This window comes from Triplophysa rosa, linkage group LG25 (genome assembly GCF_024868665.1).
Source record: "Triplophysa rosa linkage group LG25, Trosa_1v2, whole genome shotgun sequence".
NCBI lineage: Eukaryota > Metazoa > Chordata > Actinopteri > Cypriniformes > Nemacheilidae > Triplophysa > Triplophysa rosa.
Genome location: NC_079914.1, coordinates 3,784,231 through 3,807,090, shown reverse-complemented (window position 1 = coordinate 3,807,090; position 22,860 = coordinate 3,784,231). Strand labels below are relative to the sequence as shown.

The following is a 22,860-nucleotide window of genomic DNA, read 5'->3' as shown; positions in this document are numbered from 1 at the left end:
CAGAACGCATGAAAGGGGTAGAGGGTTGGAGACGAAACTCACAAACTAGTAAGTAAAACGTGGTTTATTGTATGATAAAACTTATTCTATCAAACTCTAATACGGGTTGGCTAACTGAGATTAAGCTAGTCGCTAAGGCATTGGATTTTAATTTTTCTGCTGCTCATACTCGCATTTTGACCGATCACTCTACATGTTTGGTTAATACATTACTCCATCAGCTGATCTTTAAATTGTTGGATTTGCAGTTTTTGGCATCTATTACTATCATATTTTTTATAGTCAAATATATGTAGAACAGTCAGCGAATTAGCATGTATCGATCAAACACTGAAAATATTAGTAAATTAAATTAGAAATTAAATCGTAAGACTAGTAATAACTTTATATGATCTCAGTAGTATTAATGGCAATGCCAAAACTCTTAACCATTAGATTCAGGCATAATAAAAAATTTTTAAATGTGCCACCCTAAGATTTGTACTGGCCTCTTTGTGCCACCACATAAAAAAAATCCTGGGGGCGCCACTGCCTGTGGTATTTGACTTTTCATTAGATCCTGCACAATAACAGCCGTTCAGGTTGGCCTGAACATTTCAAGACGGACATACCCTTTGAAGTGCTAATGTGGACCACCTACGGTCCGTCGTCTCTCATTAATCTGTTCTTCTCACTCTTTCTACAGTCACGCTGAATCTGAACTGCCTCCAGGAGTCGTACATTATATATAGCTTGCGTGGCTGTGTTTGTGTACACTAAAGCCCGCTCTTGGTCTATGAAATAAGTGTAATGAGAATGCTTGAGTGCTTCAAAAGAAAATATGAAATCGCTTAATTAGTTTAGGTTTCTTTCCTGTGTTGATGTATTTCGTAAACAGAAAACAAGAAGTTGGGGAGAGGCATTTCGACGGGTTTGATCCTTTTTTTTTGCTACTGCAAAAGTAGGCGGATTTACGAAGAAAAATATTATTATTCTAAACCAACACAATCTCACAGGAATTTGTACATATTTTATGAAGTGGCTAATTTGTACGATCTTATTTGTACGTTTTAGTATGATTTGCTTTTGTGCCAGTGACGTTATGTTTTTATCGGTGGGGTCGGTGGGGGGTTTTTATCGGATATCGGTTTTATCGCTGGCTTCCTGTTTCCTGCATCGCTGCCGGCAGCTTGTTTGTATCAGTGCTCTTATCACTTCGCTCTAATATTAGTGTATTTTATTTTCGTTAATTATTATTGTCGTTGCTAACTTATCCTGATATCTCAATAACCCTGTTCCTGTTATTTACTTGGAAGAGTCTAAACCAAAAGTGATAGTTAACTTAACGCCGTTAGCATAGCAATAGCGTGTTAGCTTGCTTTTTGTTCACACTATGGAATATCATCTTGCCTCTGGTTTGTCTTGTGTGCTAACTGTTTCTCTTTTTAAGCGAGTATACTACGATCCATCGAGCAACCTTGGTAAGTTGGAATTGCACTTCAAATCCGGTGAGTTATGGCTTCTATTCCTATTATTGTTACTTGCACCTCATGTCATATGTTTAGCTTAGCCTTCTCTGTCAGCTGCGAGGGCTTTATATGCGATAAATGCAGGGAAATAGTTAGGCTGACAGAGAAGATCTTAGAATTAGAGTCTCGCATCCAATCTTTATCTGAGGATAGTAAGAGTTTAACGACGATAGAAAACACTTTGGATGCGAGCAACATTAGCGCACACAGCTCGGTTCCGGTTGAAAATCCTCCGCAGCTGGGAAACTTCGTGACTGTGAGACGGCGTAGTCGCAGGACAAAACATCACTCGACCGTTCCGATTACAGTCTCGAACAGGTTTGCCCCGCTCAGTGACGCACCGACTGAGAAACCTGCTGAAAGTGCCCTAGTTATCGGTGATTCTATTGTTCGGAACGTTAACATAGAGGCACCAGCCACCATAGTCAAATGTTTACCGGGAGCCAGAGCGCCTGACATCAAGTCAAATTTAAATGTGCTGGCTAAGGCTAATCGTAAATTCAGTAAGATTGTCATTCACGTCGGCACAAATGATGTTCGACTCCGTCAATCGGAGATCACAAAAGATAACATTAAAGAGGTGTGTGAGCTCGCAAGCATGATGTCAGACACTGTAATATTCTCTGGCCCCCTCAATGCTTATCGTGGTGATGAGATTTATAGCAGATTATCATCACTAAATGGCTGGTTGTCTGAGTGGTGCCTGCAGAATGATATAGTTTTTATAAATAACTGGAAGAGTTTTGAGGGCAGACCTGACCTGTTGAAACGAGATGGTCTCCATCCCTCCTGGGCTGGGACTTCCATCCTGTCTAGAAATATGGCAAAAAGTCTTAATGCTAATGCTAAAACTTGACTCGCTGGGGCCCAGGTCAGGGAGCAGACAGTATGGCTTAACCAACTGTCTGCTTGCCGTCTCACGTCGCAGAATACACAAAATGTACAACATGTAGTAATCCGTTCTCCCAAACATCACAAAATAGAGACTGTGTCTGTCCCCCGGATTAGCAAACATAAAATAATGCGTAAACCTCTTGAAAGTAATTTAATAAACGTTAAACAAACTAAACATGAACAAAATACAGATAATCAACTGTTACGACTCGGATTGCTAAATATTAGATCTCTCTCTAATAAAGCACTTTTTGTTAACGATATGATAACAGATCATAAAATAGACATGCTCTGTTTGACAGAAACATGGCTAAAACCAGATGATTATATTGCTTTAAATGAATCTGTCCCCCAAGATTATTATTATAAACACGAGCCTCGTCTAAAAGGCAGAGGGGGAGGTGTCGCAGCACTTTACAATAACTCTCTTAGCATTTCCCAGAAGTCGAACTCTAAATATAATTCTTTTGAAGTCATGGTTCTTCATGTTTCAACACCTAATACTAAAGATAAAACACTTTTTAAATTGATTCTAGCTATTGTATATAGGCCTCCAGGGCACCACACAGATTTTATTAAAGAATTTGGTGGGTTCTTATCAGAACTAGTACTGGCCGCAGATAGACTCCTTGTCGTTGGTGACTTTAACATCCACGTAGATAACGTTACAGATGCCTTAGGAATGGCTTTCAAAGACACTCTTAACTCCATGGGCATTAGTCAACATGTGTCAGGACCCACTCACCTTCGTAATCATACTTTAGATTTAATACTGTCTTACGGTATAAATGTGGACGACGTTAAAATCCTTCAGCAGAGTGAAGACATTTCGGATCATTATCTGGTATTATGTTTGCTTCACTGGCCTACGGCTGCAAATAAAACTCATTGTTACAAATATGGTAGAACAATAACTTCAACTACCAAAGATGCGTTTCTCGATAATCTGCCCGAATTGTCTCAAATCATGAGAAATAACGTTGAAGATCTTGACATTACCACTGAAAATTTTAATTCCACCTTCTCGGTAACGCTAGACAAAGTTGCTCCACTACGTTTAAAGAAGATTAAAAATGGCAGCCCCACACCGTGGTATAATGAACACACTCAGGCTCTAAAGAAAGCGGCCCGAAAAATGGAGCGCAACTTTAAGAAAACTAAATTAGAGGTATTTCGTACAGCATGGAAGGATAGTATTCGAAAATACAGGAAAGCCCTAATAACTTCTAGATCCGCCTACTTTTCATCACTAATAGAAGAAAACCAGCACAACCCTAGGTTTTTATTTAACACGGTGGCTAAATTAACAAAAAATAAATCGTCAGTGACTTCTGATCCTGTATATCAGCATAGCAGTGATGAATTTATGAACTACTTCACATATAAAATCCAAGATATTAGAGAAAAAATTATAACAATGCAATCAGAAGTGAAACCCGCTGAACAAACTAACTACAGCGCCCTTAAGGAGAAAATGCAATTATTTTATACCGTAGATCAAGATGAGCTGTCTAAAATTATTAGATCATCTAAATCAACAACATGCATACTAGACCCTATACCTACAAATCTACTGAAAGAGATGCTCCCAGAAATTATAGATCCTCTTCTTGGTATTATTAACTCATCTCTGACATTAGGACATGTGCCTAAAGCATATAAGGTGGCTGTTATAAGGCCCCTTGTCAAAAAACCCCAACTCGACCCTAGAGAACTAAGGAACTACAGGCCTATATCGAATCTACCTTTCATATCTAAAGTTCTGGAAAAAGTAGTTTCAACTCAATTATGCTCCTTCCTCCAAAGGAATGACATCAATGAAGAATTCCAGTCTGGATTTAGAGCATGTCACAGTACAGAGACTGCTTTGATCAGAGTTACAAATGATCTGCTATTGGCGTCTGACCGAGGTTGTATCTCGTTATTGGTGCTGCTAGACCTTAGTGCTGCATTCGATACCATTGACCACAGCACACTCCTACATAGACTCGAAAATTATGTCGGCATTAAGGGAATAGCTTTGAAATGGTTTAAATCTTATTTATCCGACCGTTTTCAATTTGTAGCAATAAACAATGAGGTGTCACGCAAATCGCAAGTCCAGTACGGTGTACCACAGGGCTCAGTCTTAGGGCCTCTGCTCTTCGCATTATACATGCTACCTCTAGGAGATATAATAAAGCGACACGGAGTTAGCTTTCACTGTTATGCTGATGATACTCAACTTTATATTTCCTCGAAGCCTCATGAAACACAGCAGTTCCATCGAATAATGGAATGCATAGTCGATATAAAAAACTGGATGAGTAACAACTTTTTATTACTGAACTCGGACAAAACGGAAGTGTTACTTATTGGACCGAAAACTGCTATAAGTAACAACCAAGAATACTGTTTAACTATTGACGGATGTTCCATAAAACCCTCGTCGTCAGCAAAGAATCTTGGCGTTCTATTCGATAGTAATCTGTCATTTGAGAGCCACGTCGCCAACACCTGTAAAATTGCGTTTTTCCATCTTAAGAATATATCTAAACTACGTCATATGCTGTCAATCTCAGATGCAGAGAAGTTAATTCATGCATTCATGACATCAAGACTAGATTACTGTAATGCACTGTTAGGTGGTTGCCCTGCAGGCTTATTACAAAAACTCCAATTGGTCCAAAACGCGGCAGCTCGAGTTCTTACACGTACAAAAAAGTATGAACATATTAGCCCGGTTCTGTCAACCTTGCACTGGTTACCTATAAAGCATCGCGTTAACTTTAAAATCTTGCTTATTACCTATAAAGCCTTACATGGTTTAGCTCCTCAGTACTTGAATGAACTCCTTTTGTATTACAGTCCTTCACGTGCATTACGCTCTCAGGCGTCCTGTCAGTTGGTAATACCTAGAATTTCAAAATCAAGTGCAGGTGGTAGATCCTTTTCCTATCTAGCGCCTAAACTTTGGAATAGTCTTCCCTGCACTGTCCGGGAGGCAGACACACTCTGTCAGTTTAAATCTAGACTAAAGACGCATCTTTTTAATCTTGCATACACTACTCTTCCATAATATAAATCTTCAGAGGGTTTAGGCTGCATTAGTTAGATCAACCGGAACCAAAAACACAACTGATGTACTTGTTGCATCAAAGAGTACAGAACAGTACTCTACTCTCAGCCAGTCTTGTCTCATTGTTCCAAGGTTACCACAGCGAGCAGGATGCAGTTCATGGCCTGACCTGATGGTAGAGCGGAGAATGGGAAGTGGGGACCTGACAAGAGCTGAGATGATAGAGCTGGATAAAGAAGGACGCGGTCTCTTGACATGTCTTCACCACAAAATTTCAAATGCTATTAGATTATTAATGATAATCTTAAACTATAATTTATTTTATTATTAAGTTTATTTATTTTATTTAGCCTTGTTGTGCAAGTTCTCTGGAGCTTGTGCAGAGGCAGCAGCTTTTGCCAGAGGGGAACTGGAATCCCCTGGTTGGGCCTGGGTTCTCCTGAGGTTTTTTTTCTCGATTAGAGTTTTGGGTTCCTCGCCACCGTTTGCATACTGTTTTTGCACTATCTGCCTGACCGGGGGGGCTGCTTTAGAATCTTAAAGTTTTACTTAATTAATATTGCATATAGGAATTTATTATCTGTTATATTTGACCTGTGCTTCTCTCTCCTTTATCCTAAATGTGTGCTCTCACTGAGCGTGTGTGTGTGTGCGTACTTGTCTGTGTACGTACGTGTGTGTGTGTGTTTGTGTGTGTGTCTCTGTGTCTGTGTGTGTTGGTGCGTGTGCGTGTTGTGTGTGTGGAGTGTTTTGTGTGTGGGTGTGTCTGTCTTCTGTGTTTTCAACCTTTTCTTGTTTTTGCAGGTACAACTTTGATTGTTTTGCTTGTAGTCAATGTGTCTCATGTACAGCTGCTTTGTAACAATGAAAATTGTAAAAGCGCTATATAAATAAAGTTGAGTTGAGTTAGGAGAGGGGCTTCAGCATTGCTTTTTTCTAACCATCATACATTTTTGTACAACTCACATCGTACAAATTCATGCGAACTAGCCACCTCGTAAAATAGTTACGAATTCCTGTGTGATCAGGCTGTATAAACAGCTATTTACTGGATACAAAATTGGACACGCCTTTAAGTGCAAAATGATTCATCAAAGTTTTTGGTCTCGGAAGACTCTAAGTCTGTATATTATAATATGTCTGTATATTATAATTGCATGTACTTGCTAAAAGTTTGTTTTGTGAGCTTTCGGGACTACACTAGAGAAATAAAGCTGACAGACAGACTAAAGGCGCTTTTACACCGAGAACAACAATTATAAAGTGTTAAAAATCATAGAAAATTTGGCATAATAGTGAACTATAACAATATGGCTGGGCGATGTGTTTAAAAAAAATTGATAATCGACTTTAAAATCATCACGATATCCGATAATATCAGGTGTGTTTGACTTCATGCAACGTTGCGCAGACGATCAATCTGCGGATACGGACCGGGAGGGAATTCGTTCCGGACCCGCCAAATGCCAAACAAACACGCATGCAGGCACACGTGCACACACACACAGGCATGCCTCGCGCACAAACCAGTGTTGCAGTGACTTCTTTCATCAGGTAAAGCGTGTAGATAAACCATAGATTTTATGCAGTAGAAAAATGTTGCAGGTGTCCTGAAATTTATACCCGTCAGATTATCCTACCAGGAATGCGCACATCAATGTAACGTCATTTGCGCTATAAAATCATTCTATTTATACTGCTACGGGAATATGATAGTGTATTTTCATAGTTAAATCATTCTACATACTGCATTATTTAATACCTATAGTACAATTTGATAGGGTATTGCGCTGTAAATTAATCCCACATGTTTCTTTTATGCTGGTAGGATAATATGACAGGGTATTTGGCATTGAAAAATCATCCTACCTGTTTATTTTGTCGATGTGGTTTAGATTATACATTGAGGGAAATAATTATTTGATCCCGTACTGATTTTGTAAGTTTGCCTGCTTACAAAGAAATGAAGGGTCTATAATTTTTACGGTAGGTTTATTTTAACTGATAGTATAAAACAGTATAAAAACTGTGATTATTTGGAAATAGAAGAAATACTAAATAACTATCAATTGTCCTTGGTCTGGAGCTCCCTGCAAGATTTCCCCAATGGGGTAAAGATGATCATGAGAAAGGTTAAAGATCAACCCAGAACTACACGGAAGAAGCTTGTTAATGATTTCAAGACAGTTGGGACCACAGTTAGCAAGAAAACCATTGGTAACACGCTATGCCACAATAGATTGAAATCCTCAATCCTCCCCCAAAAAACATTACCAGCCAATCTAAAACTATTTAAAAAATAAGTTAAGAAAGAAAATAAAAAATGTGAAACGTCAGTTTGCGAAAATTATCATAATATAGACCAATGTAAACTAATTTAGTTAACTGTACTTATCGGTATAGTTGTCTTTATAGCAATCAGTATTAGTGTAAACAGGCATTAAAGGGGCCATGAATTAAGAACTCAATTTTAACCCGAGCTTGTGTTGTATAAGAGGGAATCGTATTCAAGCGAACAACCTGTAAGTGTCAGAACTGAAAACGTTCTTGTTACTGAAATTACAACTGTTATTGACACCAGGCCCAGCGAACGCCAGGTCCTGGAATGCACCTATCTATGTCATAGATAGGTTGAACACCGCCTCCACAGAAAAATATCAACGACTACTTCTCTATCCCCGCCCACTGGTTCGTGAATGACTTTAGCCACACATAGTACACACTCCCGCATTTGTGATGATTGACAAACTGGTAACCATAGCGACACATTTTTCGGCTAAAGATTCGTTTTGTACGTCAGTTTAAACTAAACTGCTGATATGCGCTGTTTTGTGTTTATGCTCGGAAGGCTACATTACACAGCGCTCTTTTGCTGTGTTGCCATGTTTGGTACTAATAAGCGCATTATGCTTGTTGTTTGGTCTTAGATCAAAAAGCCTCGGCACTTAGGTCTTAATAAATGGTCTGTTGCAGATTTTAAGAATTTTTGGTCTTATAAGATATATAAACAATTTGCATTATAAGGTTTGATTTTGTCTTGTCTTTATTTGCTTTTTTTTCTGTGCAGATCTGGCAACCCTGTCACTTTAGCGAAGGGCTCTCGAGAGCAGCTAGCCCCGTGTCATATGTGCAAAAGTGAGGACTACTTTCACTGTTATTTTTATTTAGAGCGACCAAGCAACAAACATGCAACATTGTGCAGCGCCTGGTTGTGGAAGAACACAGTCGCTTCCTTCGGATTCTGATATTAGGAATGCGTGGTTGAAGTTTATTTTTAAGTACGTTCCTGCTCACATGGGTGAAACATTGAGCATTTGTTCGCGTCATTTCACCATGGATTCCTTTGTGAACAAGGCGCTGGATTTGCAGAGAGACTAAAATTATAAAGCAGTGCTGTGCAGTCAATATTGGATCCAACAGGAATGGCGCAGCAATCTTATGCGAGTAAAACATATTTGTACTATGAGTCACTATTGCTTTGTTAGAGATCGCTTGATACTGTATGTCCTGATAATGTGTAACCTAACGTTACGTGTCTAACCAAATTCACAGAAGGCTCCAACTAAGTTTACTACGCAAACTGCTATCCAATCATAGCAGTGGGCGGTTACTTCCAAGTCTTCAACGCGGCACACCCATTAAAACAGAGCGTTTGACGAGACGGCCTTAAACCCGGTTAGAAAACAGCCTATTACTTATTGATTTTAATGTTTTCGAATGTAAAAACCACGCAAACCTAATACATAAGTAGACCTAATACAACAGTATAAAACAATAAACAAGCCCAGTTCAAGACACCTTCAAATTCGCAAACAGTCCAATTTGATTGATTTCTTTTTTCATGAAACACTTATTTCAAAACAGTTATTCTTAAAACATTTATTTTATTCTGAAATATCTGCTGATGTGAGAAAGAAATCAAGAAACACAAGAATCACTGTATAATTCATGGCCTTCAGATTAAATTCAGAATTTTCTTACTGTAAAATCACTTCATCCTTTTTTATTAAAGAAATTGCTTTTCAGGACCAGGGGAGCAACACAATAACAATATCAGCAGCAGGGCCCATGAATTAATGCCAGCATCAACCTCGCCAACTTCTACTTCAATAATTCTCACATTGTTCTTCGCACACAATATGTTACCAAATAAATAAATATTACTATGAGCACAGAACAGGTTTTTCTTCACATTTGGAGCGCCCTGCAGGCTCAGACTTGCTATCGAGAGGAAGCTCGGCCAAGTACATTACCAAGAATAATCTATAAAAGAAAAACAGTGGCACTTCTAAGATGTGACACTGCTAGCAGTTCTGATTTAATAACACGACTTCTGAGATTGGCAGAGACCAGAGAAAATGAAGCGTTGGACATATTTCCAGACGCTAATTAATGCTGTTCAGACAACACCTGCCCTTCTATTGCGGTTCTGTAGAGAGCTGAAAACAGAAATTGCATTACAGGGATGGAAAATTAGGAAGAATAATTGAGCGTTTATGCATAGGCTGTGTTTCATTTGCTAGTGCGCGGCTTACTACATACACACTGAAGTGTACTGTATATGTATAAGAGTGTAAAATTATACACTCTTAGAAATGCTGGGTTGTTTCAACCCATTGCTGGATCAAAAAGGGAAGAACCCAACCACTGTGTTAAATGAACCCAGAAAATATTCATTTTTGACCCAATCATGGGTTATAACAATCCAGCATAGGTCAATTTACAACCCAACATTTGGGTTTGTCCATTTTTAAGAGAACCATGGGTTATATAAAAACTTTTCCTAACTTTAACTTATTAAATCTTGAGTTTAGACATCTGTGGGATTTTGCTTTAAAAAAGCATGGATGGATGATCAGACGGAACACAATGCATTATGAGATGAAGAATCTCAATTAATATGCTTTGTTGTATACTGTGAATTTTTGCATTTAGCATTTTATATCTACGCCTGTATTAATTTTAAAATATGATAAAATAGTAAGAACAGTACGGTTACCCTTCATTTACACTGCACGCATATGCGGCGCGTCACGGCTCCGACGCGGCCACGCGTGTTACGCACCTAGTCTTTTTTTGACGGACGCCGCGTCCAAGCCGCACAGTTTCATGTCAAAATAAAAGTTCCTATGCAGACTTCCATTCGTATTTCACCTCACATATCCCTGACCTAGGACCATAAATGGACGACGAGAGGTTCATCCTCGAACAAAACCATGGTTATTTTGTGGTAAAATACCACATAATAATCATGTTTTTTTGTTTTAAGTAAAACCATGGTTAATTTTCGTAAATGAACAAAGCATGACTCATAGCAATGAACACAACAATATACCAGACAAACATAACCATTTAGCCAACTTTCTTATGGTATAACGCCAAAAAATCATGAAAAAAAACATTAAGAAAAAACAACGACGGACAGGCAAATCACGTGGTCTTCGCAAATTCAGCCGCTTTGCGCTTGAGGCGCTATTGGTGTAAATTGGCACTGCATTGAGATGGAACAAAACCTTGCCGGAGCCGTAACGTGCCGCAGATGCATGCGGTGTAAACAAGGGGTTATATGCTTTTCAGAACACAGCCACTCTATCGCTTCTAAAACAAATGCAACCCCATTACATCCATTAGCAGCTTCATAAAAAAAAACAAGTCCTGTGGCTACAAGTGTCCCCGTTCACATGGGTTACCATGTCATGTTGATCTGGGTTCAGTTGTTGCCGTTATGTGTCCTCTGGGTTTTTTACCAACAGGTTGAAAAAGACCCAAGGACGACCGCCAACCAATCTCCTCTCAGAGTCTGATACCAGTGACCCAGTTTAGTGGTGGAAAAACAACGCACGGTGGGGGGGAATCTGAGAGACAGACAGGAACTGAGACCGGACATGGTGTCCATGGCGACCCTCGGTCTCCATGACTACGAGAGAGACCAGCTTCTTCCTTGTAAGCCTGGAGATTCACACCATGCCGTCCCTCGGAGCTAAGTGGAATGAGCTTCACGGTGTGAAAAAAAATTGGTTTTGAATGAAGAGTTTGTCAGAGATAAAGACCTCAGTTCTGCATGACAAACCTGGTTGTATTTCTACTCACCCACAACCAGTAAATCGCTAGGAGTGCGAGCGTTTACGCACCTTTGGATTCAGGGTGTCACATTGTGATTTGAAAAACATTCTTAATAGATGTCAAGTTTTCAGCAACGGTAAAAGGTGCTTGGTTTAAATCTTCTGAAGTCTCCCACGTTTTTTCTCACATTGTAAATTTTACTTTTTGTGGTATAAGTGCTGCTGAAGATGCGAAATAATGTTTTGTGTATGATTTTTAATAATAAGAATAATAAAAGATAAAGCCATCATTTTTGGTTAAAAACAAACGAAAATCCATTAAGTAAAAAACACAGCTAAAAAATGATTTCTAAGTGATTTTCTAGTACAAATATAAAAATCTACAAAAATTCTTATATAAAAAATATAAGAATAAAGTAAATTTATTTATAAAAATCTGCCAATGGGGTAAGAAAAATATATTTGAATGTAGTTGTACTTTTTTCTTAATTCAAGTTTATTTTTCTTACCTCAGAAAACAAGACAAAAATGCCTAGTAAGAAAATCATTTATTGCAGTGAAATTGTTGAAAACAGTCTCATTACCTGATTCACAATGCTAAGATTATAAATTGAGTTTTCAGATAGGATTTTGTGAGAAACATCATGATGTCATTTGACTTTAATCCATGTAAAGATTACGTAAAGTATCCTGCAATTTTGATATGCAAAAGTTACAGATTGCAGCTTTAATAAACAGTTTCAAAATTCTGATCATGAATTTTACAGGTCAGAATAGACTGCAGAATGAATCACAAAGAAATCATCATGGCAAAAATGACCTCATGCTGCTCAGACCGCCCAAACTTGGGCCAAACAGCTAATGTAAAAATATTCAAATGACTTAAGATATTATAAGTTCTATTTCTATTACAAAACTCTGTAAACTGTAAAAGTTTACTTTTTTATGTGATGCGGCTCTCCTCGCAAACCGAAAGTAAACAAATTCTCAATGATGTTCTTGCACGCTTGAAGAACTCCTGTCACGCCTGGCTCTCGCTTTAAGTGGAGAAGTTTAGAAGTGTGGCCATCGAGAGGATAGAAATGCATCCACTTAGTGTAAATAATTCATCAAGGCTTCTTACAGTACAGCGGTGGCGGTAGATTGGGGCGGATGGTCTATAAAGTTAGACAGCAGATCTGAGCTTCAGTGCTGGAGGAATCGATTGACACTGCAGTGCAGGCGGGAGAGGATTTCCTGATGTTACATTAATACTAGAGATGCACCGATTATATCGGTCAATAATCCGTTGTTTGTTTTAGTTTAAAAACAGCCGATAATCAGGGCCGATATATCCTGTCAATCAAAAGAGGACAGGAAAATGCAATGAATTTGTGCTCTGTAATGAAAATGTTAGGAAACATCAGCAGTTTGATGTTTAATATTAATAGTCATCATATGAATTAATAACATTCAGAAGGTTAAGAAATATTAATTCAATCTTCAGAATAGGTATCTCTCCGAACAATCGGCTATCGGTATCAGTGGAGAAATAAAGTATTGATGCATCTCTAATTAATACTCATACTGTATATATACTTAAAAGGTATGTTGATTGTTAACATAGGCGTAATTTGTGGGTGGGACATGTCCCCACCACTTTTTGGAAGAAATTAAGAAATGCTTGTGGAAGGTGTGTATTGTTTAGGGGCCATTAACATCTAAAAGTCGTGGAAAACGCAGACGCTTTCTCACCATCTCCCGTTGCTCACACTCAACTCATTTTTGCGGAAGACAGAGATCCACGGCTCCATAAACGCGGCCAGAATAAAATGCGTTCATCATCCACGTTCGCGCGCTTGCTTGTGCATCAAGTGTCCAAGCACAAAAACGCGTAAACCAAAGAACAAGTGATATAGTCATAGGAATAAACTGCTTTTTAAGTGTAATGCACTGCAACAGCCAAGTGACCTTCCCAAAATGACAGGTTGGGAACCACATACTGTTAGAGCTGGAGTCCAAAAGTGGAGGAGGCAATGGACGGACCGCCCACAAGCCTATATGATAACTATTCCCAACGAGTTATTACAGAAACAATTTATTAAGCTTTTATTGTTTTTGTCCCCACCACTTTTCAAAACAAAGTTACGCCACTGCTTGTTAACAGTAACCAACCATCAATTTACAAACTATTATTTAGTGACAGAAAATTACTTGATAATAAACCATTCAAGGCTGCGTATAACAGTGACTTTCCTGATTTTGCCACGAGACGTCCTTGACCCTGGGACAACATTCAAATCAACCAAAAGTTTATAACAACATTGTTTTAAAGTGAAGTATAGTGCATTATACGTATGATCCAAATTAATCAAATTCAATTTGTGCCTTGCATGACCTTGGCATTGTGACTGCTATGCTTTCCCATTCAAGCTCCGGAAATTCTGGTTATGAAGGCAGGATGTAACAAAAAGTGCATCTCGTGTAAATAAAATCTGCACAATGTAAGTAATATGGCATTTAATTCATTTCCACACCCATTAAAATGTTTTCTATTCATTCTACACCTTTGCAAAAATGTTTTTATTCACATATCAATCCCACCTGGTACGTAAGTATATGAGCAAAAAAATGAAGAGGTAAATTATATCCGATTATAATTGTGATTCATCTAAATCACTGCATGGATTTATTCTTAGCGGGTGAAATAGGAGCTGGGGCTATGGCTGAGAGGAGGCTATTTAAAGAGTCACAATAACTTTCAGATCACTGGATATAAAAAGCTATTCTGAGGAGGAGGAAGTGTATTTAAAAACGAAATGCTGAGTATCAATACCTGGGGTGTCAAACCCTGGAAGGCCACCATTCCTTGCATAAAACCTACAAAATACGGCTGAAGGAAATAATTAAGGTATTTGGGATTACTTGAAAATGCATGCAGGTGTTTTGAAACTGAACTTTGCAGGCTGGTGGCCTTCCAAAGGATCTGACATCTAAAACCGAAGCAATAAGTGCAATAAATGCAAAGAAAACTCAATTTCATATCCTACTGGGTATGCCCAAATAAGATACTGTATAACGTCACTTGAGGATGAGTCTGTATAATTGGGTATTTTAAGAGTGTTGCGTCCGCTCAAACTTACACGTGTGTAGAGAGAAGTGTTTGCTGTCGGCGGCCGTAGCTTCGCCCTCTCCTTCCCCGAGAAGATACTGGATGGACCGAAGCTGAAAGCAAGGATCCGACAGAAGCACGGCTGCGGCCCGTGAGATCCTGAAAGAGAAGCGCATCATTTTCACATATTCGAATTTCAGGTTTCACGCATCAAATAATAGTTTTTGTGTTTATGATGTACACAAAAAGCAACATTTACTTTTATGCATTTGGCAGACGCTTTTACCAAAAGCGACTAACATTGCATTGTACTATACATTAAGTATGTGCAATGCCTGGGATCGAACCCATGACCTTGGTGTTGCTAGCGCCATGCTCTAACCAATGAGCCACAGGAAAGCATTATAACAACATTATAGCAACTCAGAATTTATTTACAGGAGTTTACCTGCTAAACATTACTTATACTTAAGTTGATACTGTAACTTTGGAAAGAAAATCTACAATTTACAGTCATTTACCTAGAAGCACCCTATAAACTCTATAGCAATGCCTCTGAAACCAAACAGAACACATCATGGCAACAAAGTTTGCACAGACAACCATAACATGCTATTGTCTCAGTAAATTTAGAAATTAAGATTTTCATTGATGTGACAAAAATAGAAATACAAGCCAAGCGACCAATGAAAAGCCAAGGGAACACAACTGTCAGATTGTGAGAGCAGAGCCCTTCCTATCAAACACAAATCATCCGAAGGGTCAACACCAACTCCACTACAGCATGGAAAAGAAACATCTCCAGTGTATAAATAAACATGTCTTTCTCCATCAGAAAAACAAACACACCAGATGCACATCCTAGATGATCAACTATTGTTATGATTCTGTCTGTTTTTTTCCCCTGTATGATGTGGACTTTAGGTTTTTAGTTATTTTGTCACTTCCTGTTTCCTGTGTAGTCTATTGCAGTTTATTTTGTTCATTGGTTCCCTGTTGATTTGCTCCCAGATGTATCTTCTTACCCTGTTTGGTTCTGTCTTTATAAGCCCTTGAGTTTCACTTGTCAGTTGTCAAGTCTTTGCTTTGGGTTTAGTCATGTTTTGGATTACTTTTGCTCCTTGTTACTTTGTTCATTTATTTTGTTGTACTTTGGTTTGTATTCATTAAATATTTTACTGCACGTGGATCCGCTTCCTGGCTGGATTACTCTCAGTGTTACAACTAAATATCTGATTTGACCATAACCGTATGAATCACAATGCTCTCTTTCACGTTGTTGTATCACCCGATTCTCAAAAAATGCATATAATTCATAAATTGTAGACATTACACATTAACACCCAAACCAACACTTACAGCCACCCGGCACACCTGCTGTGTGCATCTAAACCCTCACTGATCAATCTTTCATGTGTTTTTCCCAATCGGACCACATCCACCCACTCATGTACATTTCTTCATGATGCAAGCAAAGGAAACCGTCATCTTTAAATAATACACTGGAGTTTAAAAATAAAATAAAAACAACTGCTGATGCTTATGGGAATCGTCTGGGAGGTTTGGAAAGTGAAGAGTTTCTACCAAAATAAAAGTTTACTGAAGTTAAAGTTACTTCGTACTATCCATTGTTGTCATCAAACTGGAATTAGATATTATTTTTATTTATTGTTTTATATTATTATTAATGATAAAATCCGTACATTTTTGTTCAAAATCAACCAAAATCTGTTACAAGTGCGTACATAAAATATCAGCTTTGAAAACTGTCGTCTTACTTTACATCTATTCACAATGGTATGATTATATGATTGATTTATAATTCGAGCTGTCAGGTCTGGTATTAGGAAAATATCAGTTTTTTTATTTCAACACACGTAAAATCTGTATATTAACCTGCAATTTCACATTTCAAACAGAGGTGGCGACAGAGAGGCAAAAGATACAAATTGCAATTTTAAGATTGATTGATTTTTTAGCACGTAAGTACAAATACTATAATATAAATACAAAAAATTATTATTGTTATTTTTCTAAATTATATTATTAATAATGAAAGTTATTTCAGACTATAAAATTGAGCTATGTTTTCAATAAAACAATATTTTATATTAATTTGTTAAAAATGCAAAGTCTCTCACCAAATGTACATTGTGAAAGAGCATTGCAAAATGTATCCGAATTAATGTGGACATAACTAAACACTCTGACTAGATGGTTCAAAAACTAATTTGTCAATATACGTCACTTCAAATGTAACATTCCCCGACAATCTAAGTGCGTGTTTAAGGCAACAAATTCTGCTGCAAGGAAAATGATTTAGGAAATACAGAGAGACAAACACTTGAGCAAATATGTTTGCACGGCACACAAACACACCCAGCAGGCTACCGTGTTTACAAGGCATGGCCGGCTGTCATGCGAAGTTAGCAGTACAGTACACACGCTCAATGACAGGCCTAGACAGACAACAACCATCAAACAACAAAGGTCTAGTAAACAAATCACACATACACAAGATCAGTGCCGGCACAACCCACACCTGGCAACCCCCCTGGTGTGTTTTAGGGCCGCTGAAATATCACATCCGCAGACGTCTTGGAGTGTGCCTGACACCTGACGCCTATTTCTTTGGCACCAAAATGATGACGCACAAACATACATTTTTATCAAATATAGTAGCGTTGGTGTTGCACAGCGACTGTCAGCAACTTTTGACAATCATAACTTCACATTAAAATTGACGGAAAAAAAACGAAAAACACAGTCAAAAAGGTTAGTAAAACATCCCAGTATGACAGCAGGTGTCTCTCAGCGAGATAAGCCTGTAAACAGGAGAGGTTATTTGTGGAGCCTGTGGCCCCCAACAGACAGACACTGACTCACGGGCCCCATTCTCCACTTCAGTCCTGCCCCTCGGAGCACAGCGGCACTGACAGCTGAGCACGGGGGAGGATTATTGGAACAGCTTCCATCACCATATCCTTTTTTATGAAAGATGTGAGGGAATCGTGAGGCGTGTGTGTGTGTGACACATGGCTCACGATTCCTTCACATCCTTCAAAAATATGCCTACAGATCTACTCCAACTCACACTGCATGCTACGGGCCCTTTGGCGAAAGGCACAGCTGTGTATGAAGGGTGATGATGAAAGAAAAATGGACACACCAGAAATATGTGTGAGCCATTTCTTATGCTTTTCTACAGCAACCTACAGACAATAAAGTGAACAGGACACCAAAATTTCAAACGATTCTACTCAACCTGTTTTCGCCGAAGGTTTTTGTCGTTTTAAACACATTACCTAGTGAGAATAAATAACTGTTTTTGGGATTAATTTGGCACACATTGATCAAAGGACAGCAGAAGGTAATCTATTGTTAGCCGCTAGTTGTTTTGTAAATCGAAATAAGTTTAAGCTATTGATTTAAATAAAACGCTACCTGTGTTGGTGTAAATGCTTTTATGTACAGCCAGTATACACAACCTAATCTCAAGGAAATTCGTAACTTTGACGAGGTGACAAATTCGTATGAATTTGTACGATGTTAAAGGTACAGTGTATGAAATTTAGCGGCACCTAGTGGTGAGCTTGCAAGCTGCAACCAAAGGCTCACTCCCCCCTCCCTTTCAAAGCACTACGGTGACACACAGAACTAAGATGCCGTCGCATTTTCGCTTCTTTGCCGAAGGAGATAACAATAATTTACGAAACACTCTGTGTAGAACAGTTTGTCGGTTTAGGGCTACTGTAGAAACAACATGGTGAATTCCATGTAAGGGGACTCGCAGTGTATGTAGATAGAAATAGCTCATTCTAAGGTAATAAAAACATAACCCTTCATTATTTAAGGTCTTTATACACCTCTGAAGACATAGTTATGTACATTATATTGCATTTCTGTCAATAGAAAAAAATTACACATTGGACCTAACTGTACTAAAGCATACAACTGAGATCGTAATAATTCATATGAATTCGCCACTTCCTAAAATAGTTACGAACTGCCGTTAGTTTGTGTTGGTATACAAGACCCACGCACAGCCATAAATATCTCGCATTTTCGATATCAGCAGCTTTTTCCTGTAAATTTGATATGTTTGGCCCTTTTATTGTATATGACACCGTACAAAACTGGAATTAAAACAACTATCAAAAAGTATATGGCCTTGACTCTATTCTGACCCCAGAGATGTAACATTCTGCCATCAACACAGCTCTTTATTACACTCAGGAATGAGAAAGAGACCAACAAAAAGAGCCAATTTAGAAACGACGTCTGAAATCTCTCTCTCTCTGCATGAAGTCTGTCTCAAGTATTTGTACAATACGACACAAACAGTCTGCCTCAAATTTCCTTTTGTTTTCTCTCACTTTTATGTTTATGAATTGTCTGGCTTCAGTTTTTTTCATGTTCCGATAAACATCCCAGATTGTGGATCATAAAGAGCCGCTTTCAAAAACTTGAATTCATGCTGAATCTCGACAAAGAATGCACATCTAATTGTCCTAGATCAAAAGACACACATACAGACTCGAGCAATAACAGAACTATTCTGCAAAATACTTTGGATCTCGGTATAAAGAGAGTTGGATTTTTGAACAAGCAGCAATGACTGCCGAGCTGAAGGCTGGTGAATCTGTTTGTGTCTCACTGTATGCCATCAATGTCATTGTGCTGTGTGCTTAAAATACATTATGGTGTCAACGTTATTCCTCAGCGCAACAGAACAACATCCATCCCAAACTGGGATGAACTAGGAATCCTGGTTTTAGTTATAGGAACGCCTTTTAGGACTAAATTATCTTCAGAGTAGGATCTACCAGAACTACCAAATGTATGTTGATTGATTGACCGAACGAACGAACGCATGATACAGAACAATATTTTAAAGTTTAACAGGACATAAACATACATGAAGCTAATGCTAGCGGCATTTAGCTGTCGCCTTTGTCTTTGGTGTTGTGTTCTTTACTCAGCCTCAATGATTGTAGCAGGTTGTTAAAGGAGTTTTAGTCTCTCAGCTTATAACAACCCTGTGCGAAAGAGCATTGTGTGAGCTGTTTCCTTACAAAAGTTTGTTCTATGGGCTAGTCCATATGGGTTTTTGCTGGTATTCCCTGTTGAAAAAAACAGCATATGCTGGGTTAGGTATGTTTTGATGCTGGTTTGACCAGCTTAAACAGCTATGGACCAGCTAAGGACCAGATTAAACCATCACATGACCATCATGACCATCTTGACCACCATCATGACCACATGGCACATGACCATCTTAAACCAGCACATGACCAGCTGAGGACCAGCTTAAACCAGCACATGACCAACTTAAACCAGCACAAACCAGCATCAAAACATATCAAACCAGCATATGCTGTTTTTTTTCAACAGGGTTAAAGGGACAGTTCTTTCTAAAACAAAATTTCTGTCATCATTAATTCACCCTCATGTCATTCGAAACCTGTATTTGACTCTTTCTTCTGTGGAACACAAAAGAAGATATTTTAATAAATGTCTCAGTGGTTTTGTGTTCATACAATGGAAGTCAATGGGGTTCAATGTTTTTTGGTTATCATCTTTCCTTAAAATATCTTATTTTGTGTTCTGCATTTGAAATTACATATGGGTGAATACATGAATTTTCATTTTTTGTGGACCTTTTAAATTTATGTAATGTGTGCTCCTGTTAAACTCATGCCATATTTACAAGATTACGGAAGTATTGTTCTTGAAAGTTCAGAAAGTTGTAACAACACAATTCTTGAGCATTATCGTATACGATGTCACAGGATATCCATTCCTATATTTTAAGCCATGCACAAAGCAATATGAGATAACCCACCTCACATCACGCTGCTCCCTTTCTATAACTAACACAAACGAATGGTTTCCGCTACACGTTCATGACACATCGGTTTGTCCTCTACGCAACCATTGAGAATCAAGTATTTGCATGTCTTGAATACATCAACAGACCCCCAAGGTCTTTTACAACACCTTACAAAGCATTTATCAACCGCTAAGAGCCGCTTCCATTAAACAACATGTCAGAAGACCCGCCATTGACTATGAATCACCTATTATCTTTAAAAAACATTAGCAAACTGTCATCAGGCGATCGATGATATTGCCATTTCCAACGACAAGGCCGGATGATCTTCGAGATGGTTTTAGGAAAGCTAACCATCCATAACTGCGTCCGTCTCGAACTTTATGAAAGTGCTTTCAAAGGTGTTTCTGAAAGCAGATGGATATGTCACGCCGAGAAAATGTGGTGCACACGTAATAAGCAGTTTGACGCTTGACTGCTTCTCGGGTCAGAGTTATGAAAGGTGCAAAGCAACTTCCGGCTCAAATTGATGCTGTCTGGAAACGTATACGAGGAGACTAAGCTATTAACCTCGGGGTTCCACTTCCTGTCCCGCTGCCTGCTTCCTTCACTTTCAGAGGATTGTTTTTGAGAAATGAGCAAGCTCAGGGCCAGGAAACCAATTTTCCAGAACATTGTCATTTTAGGGGACTGTTGACAGTGAACAACTTGGACTCTGTCTTTGCTAAGCGCTCTGTGAAATATGTGCACCTCAGGCGAGAAACCTGCTGAAACTGGCCCTCGATATTTAGTTATAGATGTAAACCGGTGAAGGGAAGTGTGACAGTGGGTGTAGCAGTGCTCAAATCCTTTGGAGGTGGCCCACGGCTTGTATCCAAAGGAAAATTAATCATGACCGCAGTCAAAATCTATTATCAAGGGCTGAGACACGGCGTACACAGGTGCTAACACATTTGTATACAATGGGCTTACAACAAATATAAAGAGATTTATTAAATATAAAGGTTCTCCACAGCCATGACAAACACATTCAAGGACGCTATACACCCACGAGGTTGAACGAGTACTGTCAGGTTTATAGTGTGCACACTAACACAATGAATACTCAATGAACTGCGTACTCCACATTTATATTCATTTGGCAGACACTTTTATGCAAAAGTGACACGTACAGTGCGTTCAAGCTATACATGCATGTACCATACATATGTTTCTTGGAAACCAAATACACAACAACAGGAACTACAAGGACACAAGGACCAAGGGCATTTGCTTTTATGTCAAATCTAGTGTGATGCAACTGAGAGCGAGTAAATATTCACAGAAACTTTATTTTTGTAAACACACTCTAAATCTTCTTTCCAAACATTGACACAACTGTGATCTTAAAGGTGATGGGTGACGTTTGTTTGAAAAATATCATCCATGCCTGTTTAATACAATACAAACATATCAGTAGGTTGAGAGAGAACAGTTTGATTATGTTAGACAGGGCGATGGCTACATATTATTTCGCATTTTTGGTTACCCATGATTCCATGGTAGGATCTTTCTCCGCACCCTCATAAGTACACTCTATAAAATAAAGGTTCTTATTTTTTATTGGCCCGTATGGCACAATGAAGAACTATTAACTTCCTTTAACTTTCAGAAGCTTTCCATTTCATAAAAGGTTCTTTCAAAAAGGTTTTCAGAGTAGTGTCACAATATACCAGTATTGACAATTATCGTGATTTTAAAGGAATAGTTTGAACCAAAAAATGACAATTCTTTCATCATTTACTCACCCTAACGTTGTTCCAAATCTACACATTTCTCTGTTCAGATGAACACAAAGAAAGATATTTGGAAGAATGTTTGTAACCAAACAGTTCTCAGGCGCTATACTACTATATTAGTCAATAGTGCCTCATAACTGTTTGGTTACAAACATTCTTCCAAATATCTTTCTTCCAAATACTCTCTCCCCCTCCACCTCTACCATTTTTAGTTTATTTGGCCACCAAAGAGAAAACACAAAATAAATCAAATTAAAGAGGAATTTGACTAATTCATTGTTTTTTATATCAATAGAAATCACAATATTGTTATCGTACATGCTTTGGGAAATTGTAATCGAGCAGTGAAAATCTGATACTGTGATAGCCCATTTCAGACTATAAAAAGATAAACAAATTGTTCATCTGAGATTCTTTGACTAAGGGTTTTTTGAGGAACCAAAAATAATTATTGTGGCATCTTATTTTTAATAATTCTTCAACAGATTCCATTTTCCATTTGAAAACAGTCAACAAAAGCATACAGCACTGATTACCACCCACTGAGCTCACAGTATTCTGTATTTAAACTTTTATAAGTCACTGTTAAAAATGTATTCCCTGTGGTGAAAGTAATGAATCAAATTTTTACTTCTG

General features: G+C 38.3%; 1 protein-coding gene across 1 annotated transcript in view; it reads right to left on the bottom strand.

Annotated features, from left to right (window-relative positions):
- Positions 1–22,860, bottom strand: part of LOC130548638 (E3 ubiquitin-protein ligase RNF123) — a 153,160-nt gene that overhangs the window by 29,746 nt on the left and 100,554 nt on the right. Inside the window, exon 36 of the mRNA XM_057325536.1 lies at positions 14,645–14,772. Coding sequence (XP_057181519.1) covers positions 14,645–14,772 — 128 coding nt within the window. The remainder of the gene's footprint in view (positions 1–14,644; positions 14,773–22,860) is intronic.